The sequence below is a fragment of the Dermacentor andersoni genome, chromosome 2 (assembly GCF_023375885.2).
Source record: "Dermacentor andersoni chromosome 2, qqDerAnde1_hic_scaffold, whole genome shotgun sequence".
Classification (NCBI taxonomy): domain Eukaryota; kingdom Metazoa; phylum Arthropoda; class Arachnida; order Ixodida; family Ixodidae; genus Dermacentor; species Dermacentor andersoni.
This window is the reverse complement of record NC_092815.1, coordinates 57,503,060-57,515,093: the sequence shown is the minus strand read 5'-3', so window position 1 is coordinate 57,515,093 and position 12,034 is coordinate 57,503,060. Positions and strand designations below refer to the sequence as shown.

General features: G+C 48.9%; 1 protein-coding gene across 1 annotated transcript in view; it reads right to left on the bottom strand.

The window, feature by feature from the left end:
- Positions 1–5,913, bottom strand: part of LOC126542256 (uncharacterized) — a 178,656-nt gene extending 172,743 nt beyond the window's left edge. Inside the window, exon 1 of the mRNA XM_055077125.2 lies at positions 5,840–5,913. Coding sequence (XP_054933100.2) covers positions 5,840–5,858 — 19 coding nt within the window. The 5' untranslated portion in view covers positions 5,859–5,913. The remainder of the gene's footprint in view (positions 1–5,839) is intronic.
- Between the last annotated feature and the right edge of the window lie 6,121 nt (positions 5,914–12,034).

Here is a 12,034-nt window from a genome sequence, read left to right as displayed (position 1 = left end):
TTTTCTTTCGGAGTTCATGAGTTCTCACCACACTCTTCTCGAGCCGTAAAAGTGTGACCCCGTTCTTGACATGCGCCAAGGCAGTCTCCATTTAACTTCATTCGCCGTAGCGGCTAGCTGCTGCGAAGAAATTCATGCGCCGCCGAAAATTAATTGCGCCTAGCGCATCTTGGCTGTCGAAATAAAGATTTTCCAGCGATGCGTTGAGTTGTGTCTACGTCTTGTACATACGCGTGGTCTTTACCCAGACAACGCACAGCATCCCACAAGCCCCCCCCCCCCCCCCCACCAAAAAAAAAAAAAAATAATAAAGCTGACATCCCACGTCCTATGGAAGATGTACCGCGGGATTCAGCGAAGCCTCAACAATGAACAATTGCAGACATATCGGCATGCGTTGGCAGAGTTCGCCAGCAGCACGTTTGAATCGTGCACAAACGGCCCAATACACTTGCATTTCGTTGTTTTTATTTTCGCGACTAAACCAAAAACGCTGAAGGGCCATATATATTGGTAAAATGTGAAGTTTACGCACACCTTGGGGGCCCATTATTCCTGCACAAATCAAATATCGCATTTCTTCCCTGTCAATAATGTAACACGCAAATATCGCCGGATTGTGCCGATCCGCACTTCCGGTGGTGGTACGTCCTGGCACGATGTTGATCTTTTCTTGGGGCCTGATCACTGTTCGCAAAATTCATGCAGTTAGGCAACCCGATGACAAGTTGCAATTAAGCTGTGCAAGCTTTATTGATCCGATCATTTGCATGCAAAGGCCACCATGTACCTAGAAAAAGCATGGCAAATGACATCCATTTTATGTATCAAGCCAGGGATATACACCTCCATCCCGCATCCAGATAACATACGAAAGAGGCCCGGACGGGACCTACGAGTGACATCTTTCGGTGTTTCGCATGGGAGGTTCTCTGGATTAGCGTAGGACACCTTAGGAACATCCCTGGGATCTCCTCAACATCCTTACAGGGACATCTATCAAACAACCTTGGGATGTCTGTTGCCTGGGTACTTTCCAACTGTATGTCCAGATGCAAAAATACTTACCGTGTGTGGGCGCACAATCAGTGCCACAAAATGCACGCTGTGCTTGTACCAGTTATAATTAATGGCGCTATGACAGGCGTCGCATAGCGGAAAACTGCGGGATTTGTCACTTGAACTGCACCTATCTCAGTACACGAGTGTTTTCATTCCGAGTCCTTTTGGACGCAGCATCCAAAGCCCGGAATCAAAGCCGCAATAGCGCTCAACAGCAGACCATGCGCAGAAAGTTTTCGATTGCCGTCCAATAAAGTGATTGACCTATGTGAGACGCGGTCAGCAAGCAGTCGGAGCACGGCCTTATATAGAGCTCCAAATTTACTGGGCAAAGCCGAAAACTGCGCTTCCATCTCATTTGGTTTGTGTGAAAAAGAAAAATCAGGAAGGATTGATGGAGCCGGGGTCATTACAGGCCGCGGTACCCGCCGCGGTGGCTTAATTAGCGGCTATGGCGTTGTGCTGCTAAGCATGAGGTCGCGGGATCAAATCCCGGCCGCGGCATTTTGATTGGGACGAAATGCAAAAACGCACGTGCCGCTTGCATTGGGGGCTAGTTAAAGATCCCCTAGTGGTCAAAATTAATCCGGAGTCTCCCCTGTATATACGACGTGCGCCTCAATTAAATCGTGATTTTGGCACGTAAAACCCCAGAATTCAATTCATAAGCAAGTGTGCAATGTGAGAGAGGTTTTAATGAAGAGACAAAGAGCAAGCAGAATAATGCTTGATTGCAATAGGTTTAAAGGCAGATTAGCTTAAACAGACTTGGTAATTTTTTGTAGGCGCGAATAGAGATCATCACCCTCGTCGTTGTGTGCCGTATAACTACAGTAGCGCCCCAGTGATAACGTGCTATGGATTTGCAATAGATATCCACTGCCAGAACAAGGATACCGCAGGGGATCTGCCGAATACGTCCGGCGGACGTCCCTCACATAGCCATTTGGCTACACTTTCCGTATCGTGTGGTCCTGCGGACATCACTTGCGTCTCCGCGAGGGACACCATGGGGACATGCCTAGTACATTTCACGAACATATACTAAGGCCTTTTGCAGTGTTTGCCACAATGTCTGTTATGGTCGCAGCACAGCATGCAACGGGAGAAGCCCCTACGCATCATGAACAAGTATGCACGTTGCGTGCACACGTTAAGCATGCACGCACGCGTGAGGAAGTGCGGCATACGCCTCATTCTTTTAGGCCTTCCGCCGAGCGCAAGTGGCTTATTGAACTAATGAAGTTCTCAAAGTGCATCGAGCCAGAAAATTTTGTAAATTACAACGTACACACGAGCTGCAGACACGATAGCTTCAGATTGTAATTCGAACATGGAAGAATACAATTCTATTACGAGGAAGCTCGGACAAAGTTTCTTCGAGAACAGACACTCGCGCAGTATGCCAAAAAAGGGTCATATGCGATATCCCTGGGACATCCGCGGTAGATTATCTGAAACATTGTCCATGTGCGATATCCTTGGGGCGTCTGCGGTAGGATATTCAGCCTGGTGGATGTCCCATTTGTATCCGAAACGGTGCACAGATATCGGAACAAGATTCGGATGCCCTACGGACGAAGCGTTTTCACTGGGATATGATGAAGGTGAAGTTAAGTTGAAGTGAAGGCGTAACTGCTATCGTGATTAAAAAAAAAAGAGAAACAAAGCGCATGCAAAGAAGCACCACTACTGCAGTCGATCTACGTATTGTAAGTGACGGTTCAAGGAAGCTGTTGTCGAACTTCCTGGTTTCGGGTGACAGACGTATGCGAAGAAGCCAACTTGCGAAATTGTCTTTAACTTGAAGTACATCAGGAGGCTCGTATATTTTGCTTTTTTCCCATGGGAATTGCCTAGTTGAACCCACTGACCCACATTCAAGCGTTCGAAAAGTGTGTATGCGTGTGTGTGTTGGGAGGGAGTCGGTGAATGACAGCTACCGCATTCAGCGTTGACTATAGTCGAACGCGCAGCCGTGAACGAAAAGCAAAAGAAGAGAAATAGACCATGTCTGGCTTGAAACAAGTTGAACGAACACATGTATAGCAACGAAACAGCTTCTAGAGGACACAGTTCAGTTATTTCCGAAAGCTACAGGAGTTTACGAAAATATGCATGAGCCTGGATGACACTTTGCATGCATTTAGAAAGCCAGACTTCATGGTCCGCATGTTTCAGTTTAGGAAAGAACCGTAGCAACGGCGGTCTGCCACGCTGCGAGACTGACCCATTTGTTGTGCTGAAGACCAGCGCGACAGAATCACCTATGGAAACACGGACAAATAAGGCAAGCGAATATAGTATTGATGCTAACTTACAAGAGTCAAATTACTTGCAAGTCATTAGTCCTGTTATTGCGTGTCGTTTTGCCATATATTCACATGACACTCCAGTATTTTTCTCAGTGCGAAATTAGGCTCAGTACAAATTTCCGTTGATCAGACCCAGTCTTGAGCATTCTTCATGCTTTTCTTTTTCTTCTTTCCAAGGCATGATTACCAATAAGGCGCCAAATGAAACAACAGACGAAGGAAGGAGACACGAGACACGTAGGCGCGTCTCCTTCCTTCGTCTGTTGTTTTATTTGGCGCCTTCTTTGTAATCATGCATAACCAGCTCGCCCACCAGCACGTGCTCAGTGTTTCCGATGCAGCTCTCAACGAATGACTAGATTATCCGACTGACTAGATCTACATAACCCAGCTACGCGATGATCCTACGCGCGTACCTTTTTCTTCTGTGCGGCAAGCTGCAGTGATTCGCGTACGAAATTCTTTGAAGCGCTTCAGCGTCGAGACGCCTCACTTGCTAAAGTAAACGATGTTTCCTCGAGGGCACTGGATATTTGGGCGGTACGTGTTCTGGCTCGTGTTGAAGTGTTGAAAACAAGTGATGTGGACAGATTGTGATTGATAACGTTTAGCAGACTCATTCCGGGGCGTTGTGGTATAGTTCTGTCACATTGCTATAGGGATGCTGATACTATAGCCGAGGGGGGGGGGGGGGGGGGGTTCTAGAGCTGCTACATAGCCTCCCTTCTAGGCTGGATGGATGGATAAGGCTGAAACCTTTAAATCGGGCCGTAGCTCACGCCACCTAGCCGTGACTAGTAATATATTTTGTACTTAGTGGACGGGGAAATTTCACTCTTTCCTTGTTTTTAGCCACCAATCAGATAACCCGCGGTTGGTTATTTCTGCCTGCTTAAAGTCTATTTTGCCTCCACTGTCCATAAACCCCAATGCTTCGAAAAAAATAATGAACCCCGCTGCTTCGGATTGTAGGCCGAAGCACTTTACGCGGGTCGGCGCGCGCGTCTCAAGCCTTGCGTTCTTTTCCGCATGACTGTGCGCGTCGCCTTGTTCGCTTGTCTCACGATGCGCTTTGAATGAGGACGCACTGAACAACGTACCTGAGATTCTGGGTTTCTGAAGTTCTGAAAGGCCGCGCTAAGGCTAGACCCGCCTGCAGCCAACTACATCACCCTACTCCTCCTCCTCTATAACGTTAGTTTGCATATCAGTAAAGATTAACTTCTGGGGTTTTACGTGCCATAACCACGATATGTATACAAGTCACTCCGTAGTAGGGGACTCGATCCGGAATAATTTTGACCAATTACATTAATGTGCACTCATATTGAGCGTTCTTGCATTTCGCTTCCCGAAATGCGGCTGCCGCGGTCTTCTGTCGGGATCTGCAGGCTGTGAACGAAACCAGGGGTGGCTTGCACGAACATGTAATAACGGAAATAATGACGAATTTAAGAACGCGTTCTTGTGCGGACTAGTCGTTGTCTATGGAACATTTCGGAACGCGTTCTTATATTCGTTATTATTTTCATTATTAAACGTTCGTGCAAGCCGCCCCAGGTACGCACATCCTTGCTAAAGGCACAGGAGATTACGCAAACATGATTGCTCCCCAGCCTCATGCATGCGGCTGTGCCCTTCGTGTACAGAAAAGAAGTTTCAGGAATAATTAGTTACTGTTCGAATTGCAATGCGTGGTACTTAAGCCACAGTATATGCACCGCTCTTCTCCGTCAGTAACGGTCAAGCAATGAAAGTTATCAGTGGTGTATAAAGTATAAACACTCCAGAGGCCTAATTCCTAACTCAGATACTTCGACTCGAAACAAAACTAGTCGAGACCTCAAATATTCGCACCCTGTTCTTTTCGTTTTTTTCATAATCAATTATAGAGACTTCTTTCGTGAAATACATCAGCTCCAAAAGAAAGCAAAGTACGATCCTATATGGAACGTATAATTGAAACGCGGTACACCTAAAATAGCTTCTGGCTGCGAAATTTCTGTTATAAAATCGAGTCAGGCAGCAAAGAACACTACATGTAAACCAGTCCTACAGGGTCTCCGCATAGTAGATTATCGGCTGTTGCGGTTCAGGGGCTACGACGTTCGGCTGCTGAGCACGAAGTCTAGGGTTCGATTGTCGGCCTTGGCAGACGAATTGCGATGGGGACTGAACGCGAAACCACCGCGTACATTTTAGATGGACGTCTTTAGAATCACAGCTGGTAAAAATAATTAGTAGATGTTCACTACGCCGCCTTGTAGTGTTGGCGATGCTAAACCTCCAATAACAGCCCGGTACACTATCTATTTCAGCATCGCAGCATAGGTGAAGAGGGAGCCACAACAGCCTCAAGCTCAGCGTCCAGACCTCATGGAGAAAGAAAACCCAGCCTTCCTTCGTAACCTCTACATACCACCTACGATACGCCGAGGAACTTGGCAATTAAGTGTACTTACCACACTCGCGACGATGCATCAATGCGTTCAAGTCAAAGGTGGTGTCTCGAATCGGCGCTTCCACTGGTGGTGACCGCCGCAGTGAACCGACTGAACCGCGGCAAGGCAATGCAGCCAGGTTTTATACCAATCGCGCATGCGTTCCACCAGCATTAGCACCCTCCTTTCTTTTTTTCTAAGAAAAACGTGACGCGTGAAATAACTCATCTCAATCACGTGTCATTCGCCTCACCGGCAGTGCCGACAGAGCGTTACAAGTGTTACCAGCAACGAAGGCGATCGCATCACACGTTCCCACGAGAAAATCATGGCTAGACTCGCTGCAGGTTCTTGCTGTTTGCGGAATAACAAGCCGAATAAGTAATCTTTCGTTAGCAGCGCGGCGATCTACATGAGAAGTGAAAGAAGTGACGGGAAAGATCGCTGACTTCCTGTCACTTCTATTACTTCCCATGCAGATCATCACGCTGCTAACCAAAATAGATACCCGTTCAGCCTACCCTTGCGAATAAGCCAGTTAGCATCCTCTAGCGGCCAAAATATTTTAGTTTGCGAAACACCACGATTTTCGAGGCTATTCTTTCCGTAAACAAACTGGGGTCAGCGAAATTTGGGCTGTACGTGTGCTCGAAAGCAGGTTATGCATGTCGATATTTGCCCCAAATGGCAACACGTGCACTCGTGCGAGCTGAGGGTGGAACAAATCCACCTTCGCTGGCTAAATCTTGCTACCGAGCCTCGACCTTTATAATGAGACCGCGGCAACCCTGCACCATGCTTCCTAAAGAAAAAAATGAAAAAGAAGAGAGGGAAAGAAAGAAGAAAAGAAAGGTCAGAAAAATAAATTATGCAAATCCAAACCCGCATTTTAGAATCTATGTGAAGCGAAGCTTTCGTGCAGCGGTCAATCAAATGCTATAAATTTGACCATTTCATTGCTGCGTTTTTGGCGTAAAGGAACCTGACGCGCGCGAGAACGTGCTCTCTCTCGCGCACCTGTGCAACGCAGTGTGACACATGCGGCGATTATCTAAAAGAGCTACAGTTAACGGCACTGGCACAGAAGAAGTGCACGGGCGATTGTGGCCTCTACAATGGTTGTAAACATCGGGCCGCGAGAGAGGATGCCAACTGGCTTATTCGCAAGAGTGGCTGAACGTGTGTGCTGGGAAACCGAGGTTCGATCCCATCGTTGAATAAGTAATTCAACTTTTGCTTTTAAGTATGACTTAATCGACAAGACAGTGGCAGCAACGGTAAGAAAAGTCCAAAAGGGTTCGCAAATATTAAAAGAAAGCAGAACCAGGGAACTGGACACGGCGCCCACGAAGGTTTCTATACCACCTTTCACTCCGGTTGTCAAATCGTTCGTTTCTGCAGTGCGCGCGCTTCTTTAGTACTCTCGAATACTTTCTTGCCCACTAGCAACATACTAAAACACTGCATATACTGTTATACTAACGGGCTGTGGCATCAGGTGCTATATATTCAGGTGTGTATGTCAACCGGCGACGTATACGTACAATGCTAAAGATTAAATTCTGCATTCTTACTTGCTAAAACCACGATCTGCTTATGAGATACGCCGTAGTGGGAGACTCCGGATTTTGACCATGTGGGGCTCTTTAACACGCACCGATACACGGGCATTTTTGCACTTCGCCCCCCATCGAAATGCGGCCACCCCGGCCGGGATTTGATCCGGCCGCGACCTCGTGCTTGGCTGCGTAAAACGCCAAAGCCACTAAACAGCCACGGCGCGTGTGTACAGTGTTGGCACATTGCAAACAAAAGACTCAGGGCCGAAAGGTACTGTGCTCATTCGCCTTATCAAATATAGAAAAATATACAGTAAGGTATGATATTCGATCACCTTATCCAGTGTAGTACGTACGGGTGAGGAAACGCCTTTATAGGGTATCTAGCTTTATTCTCGAAGATTTCTAGCATAACGATGGCAGAGAAGACGCGACTTCTGGTGATGACTATATGTAGAGACAAGGAAGATGGAAATTCAAATATTGTGAGAAGAAAATTTTGGAGCACGTTTAAGCTTCGCCGTTAAGAGTGGAACGCGGCAGCATTCAACGATCCCTGACTGCTTCTCACGCTTCCCGGCCACTGGAGCGTATGTAACCGAATGTTGACCGGAAAACATTGGCCGCGAACGCTATGCTCGAAGGCGGGCTTTGTGGTAGAAACACGGCCTCTTCCTTGGGCCCCGATGCGGCGGAGGCGAGCGCCAGCTGGCGGTATTGCTAGGAAGCGACCTCGCCGCTCCGTGGCCTCCGAGACACCCACGCGCCGGCGTGCTCAAATGGCGGACACCACGGCCGGTCTGTGAATTGTAGAAGCGCTGGAAAAGTCGTTTCTTTGAGTATTCGTAACAGAATTATGTTCTCCCGTATAGTCAAATTGCAATCCGAGAGCTATCATGTCTGCAGGTTGTGTGTATGTCGTAGTTTACCATTTTTCCTCGTATCTCAGCTTGCGAAATTCAATTCAGTAAATTCCTTGCGTCGCATGGAAGGCCTGGGTATGGGTGGTTCGAAAATATGTATTATCGAAACGGCGTCCGACGCCGGACGCGGACGCCGGATTTTCTGCGAGACGGGTTCCTTAACGCTATCGCGTAAATATAGCCTTATGGTTCCGATATATGCAATGAGTGGTGATATTAGGTTAAAGCTAGGGAAGAAAACCGCAGGCTCTCCATGTCTACTTCTGAAACCATTCCTGGCGCAGTCACGATAGACCCCCCGACGCCCACGCTCCTCGGAAAGAGGGACTTTGAAGTGATAACGGGTTCGCGGCTGCGTAGCGAGTGCGCTTTTTTTTTAGACACGAAACGTGCCACGGGCAGCTGACGCGCATGGCGCTCCGATGTTTCCCTGGCTAGCGGCCAGTGATTCATTATCTCCTACCAGGGATACACACATGGGCCCCTCGCGTTTTCACTCCGAGCGCGAAAACGTCATAATGCTGACGGTGGCGGTCTCGTGGCTAGTGGTCAGCGCATTGTTCAGCTGCGGCTGAACCGCTGATCCGCGCAGGGCACTCTAAACAAGTGGGCTTCGAAAATCCTGCACAGTCTTCGCGACTGCCTCGTGCACGCGGCGATACGGGATCAGGCGTTGCAGACCGAGCAAAAATAGCGCTGATAATTCTTCGAGGGGAAACTGCTCGTCGAAAGCTTTTCATAGCCTGCGTGCAACCCACTGACTCTCCTAAAAAAAAAAAAAAACGAGAAGAAACTGTCGTTGGCTGAATACGATGCACTGGTTCAGAAATTATTTGTCTGTATCCTGCCCTGAGCAGATACAGTAGTTTATCTTGTCGCGCGAGAACGAAGAGGCATGTCGCAGATGACGTCTATGGCGCTTGCGCGCTATCAACGAAGATTTCTTGCGCCTGGCGCAAAACGTGTTTTGAAAGGATGTTTTGTAAAGTCGCTTGACACTAAATGCAGTATTGCGATTAAAATCGGGAAATGACGAAAATGTGTGCATTGTCTATAAAACTCGGCATCGGTAAAATGACACACTCGTAACGTTAAATGCGTGTGACAAAAATAACTTGGAAAGCATATTTAGCGCTAGCGAACAAGGACAGAAGGCAGACGACACCACAATGCGCTTGTCGTGTCGTCTCCCTACTGCCCTCGTTCGCTAGCGCTAAATATGCTTTCCAAGTCAGTTTACCAACATGCCCAACAAATGGCAATGCTGACAAAAATAAATTATGGGTATTACGTGTCAATCACAACCTGATCATGAGGCACGCCGTAGTGGAGGACTCCCGATTGATTATTACCGCCTGTGCTTCTTTAACGTTCACGCGAACCTTAGTCTATATGTTATAAACGAGCGTGCTCGCATTTCGCCCCCGTCGAAATGCGGTCGTCGCAGCCGGGCTCGAACCTGTGACCTCGAGTTCAGAAGCGCAACGCCATATATCCCTTTGCGTACCGCCGGATGGTCTAAATGCGTTTCTTCTATTACTTCATAGCCCCTCATCTTGCACAAAAGAAACAGTTCTTTTCTTTCTTTCTTGTTTTTTGCAAATTCCTGCACTGCTTCCCTTTTATTTCTTTTCTTTTTTGGTGTCTTATGTGCCTTCTGGTCATCATGTTAAACTTCTTTGTTTTGATAATTCCCCCTTTCTTACGTATAATGCGGTCTTTGTCGTTAAGACGAAAGAAATCTAACTACAATGCCCCACGATCCTCTTCCAAACAGCTTATCCACCGTATTCTACGGCACCCCTTTCTGTATTGTTTTCGTTTCTGAGGCTCAACTGGCTCTAAAATTAACGGCGCATTCAATTGAATGCATTTCGGCTGCTTCCAGCGATGGGAAAGACGTTGACGCGTGCCAGCCCGGGATTGACGTTCTCAGCCGCAACCAAGCCGAACGCAAAATATATTACGCATTGCTAACATACGTAATAGAACGGCTACTTATTACCTTGGATGAAAGTTGTTGATGATTGCTCCAATGTAAACAACTCCGATTCAACTGGACCAGTATAGTACATAGGTCGCTGATGATGTCACTATGTGTATATGTCTCATCCATGCGTCATCCGAGGGTGCCTGGTGTCAGTCGCTCGCCAGGTTGACGTGAAAGGGAGATCGCATACACCGATTCGCTTCGCGGACCGTGCACCTGTTTGGCACACGAGAGCGTCGATCCCTATCTCGCATCCAGACTGAGCACCGTTGGTTCTGATGATTTATGTATGCTGCAACCACCGTCTTCCGGAGGGGAGGCGGCTGAGGTGACCCGCAGCTGAGGTTAACGACGCGAGACAAGCCTGTACTCGGCCCACATATAGGCTGTGTGACGATGTGGCTATTATGGTGGACATTTTGCTTTGGCTGATTTTAAGCATGATGCACCTAAATAAAGTAAGACTTGCGAAGTCATTTTCAACAAGGAGATACCAGTCAAGCTGAAGGGCTAAGTTTACGTAGCAAAAAAGTACGAGACGAACTCCTATACTCTACCGAATCGAAACTTAATAAAGGTTAGCATGCATATGATCCACGTGGCTGATATTAGGACGCTTAGATGAATGCGTTGAGTGGTGTTAAGAACGGCCAGCTGCAGTGCAAGTTTTGCCGGCCAATTGCGACAGTGGCGGAAACTTTCCTGGAGCGTCGCCGCAAACCTCTAGCCACGGCGTGACTAAGTCGGCTGCGTGTGAACAACAATACGTGCGTCCTCGACTCTCCGTCGCTGGAGCCAAGTTTGACGAAGTCGCCATTGTGACTAAACGGGCTCGGCGGACCAACTATTGTTACTGAGCACGCGGGAACGTCTACTGAGACACCTTCCCACGCGCCGACCAAGACGCCAGACAATGGGCAGCCGGCGGGCGCGCTGCAGCTCGGGGAATAAATGCCCCTACGGTGCCGGGTCGTCTCCCCTACGGTGCCTCGTCTCCCCTACGGTGCCTCGTCAACTCGCCTACGGTGCCTCGTCAACTCGCCTACGGTGCCTCGTCGTCTCTCCTACGGTGCCTCGTCGTCTCTCCTACGGTGCCTCGTGTTACGTTTCGCCTACAACACGCGGTAATGCCGGCGCGGATGCAACGGACGCCGGGGCTTCGTTCAAAGCGGCGGACATTTTGGCCCGTTCGACGCCGCCGCAACGCCTCCCCGCCAAGCGTGTCCAGGCGTGTTTCAGTGCCACGTGTCTTCGTATGTGCGTGTGTGTGTGTGTGCCCACGCTTGTCAAAGCGCGGCAGCCGGGGAGCGGAGCTCCCCAAGTGAGGTGCCAGGAGGTCTGTCCGTCGGCGGGTTGGCGATGCGTCACTACACTCGGCTCAGCATGTTTCTCGGCTCGACCGTGCGCGCCGTCGCGTGGGCTCATGCTCCGCCGTCGCGTGGGCTCATCCCGTGACCTTCCTTCTGGCCTGCGACGCCGAGAGTATAAGAGCAGCTGCCCCCGGACGCCAGGAGAGAGGCTCCGATTTGTACTGTTGAGTTACGTGCTCTCCCGTCTCTCCACTTCGGTCGACCTGACCGGCCGCTCTTTTGCTATGTTAGAATAAACAAGTTGTTCTGTTACCAGTCTACTCTTGCTTTGCCGGGACCTTCGGATGCTTCCAGTGCCCCAGGCCGCCAGGCCAACGCTACCCTTGGGGCTTGCGACCCATTGGCAATAACGGGCGTCAGCACCGAGACCCCAA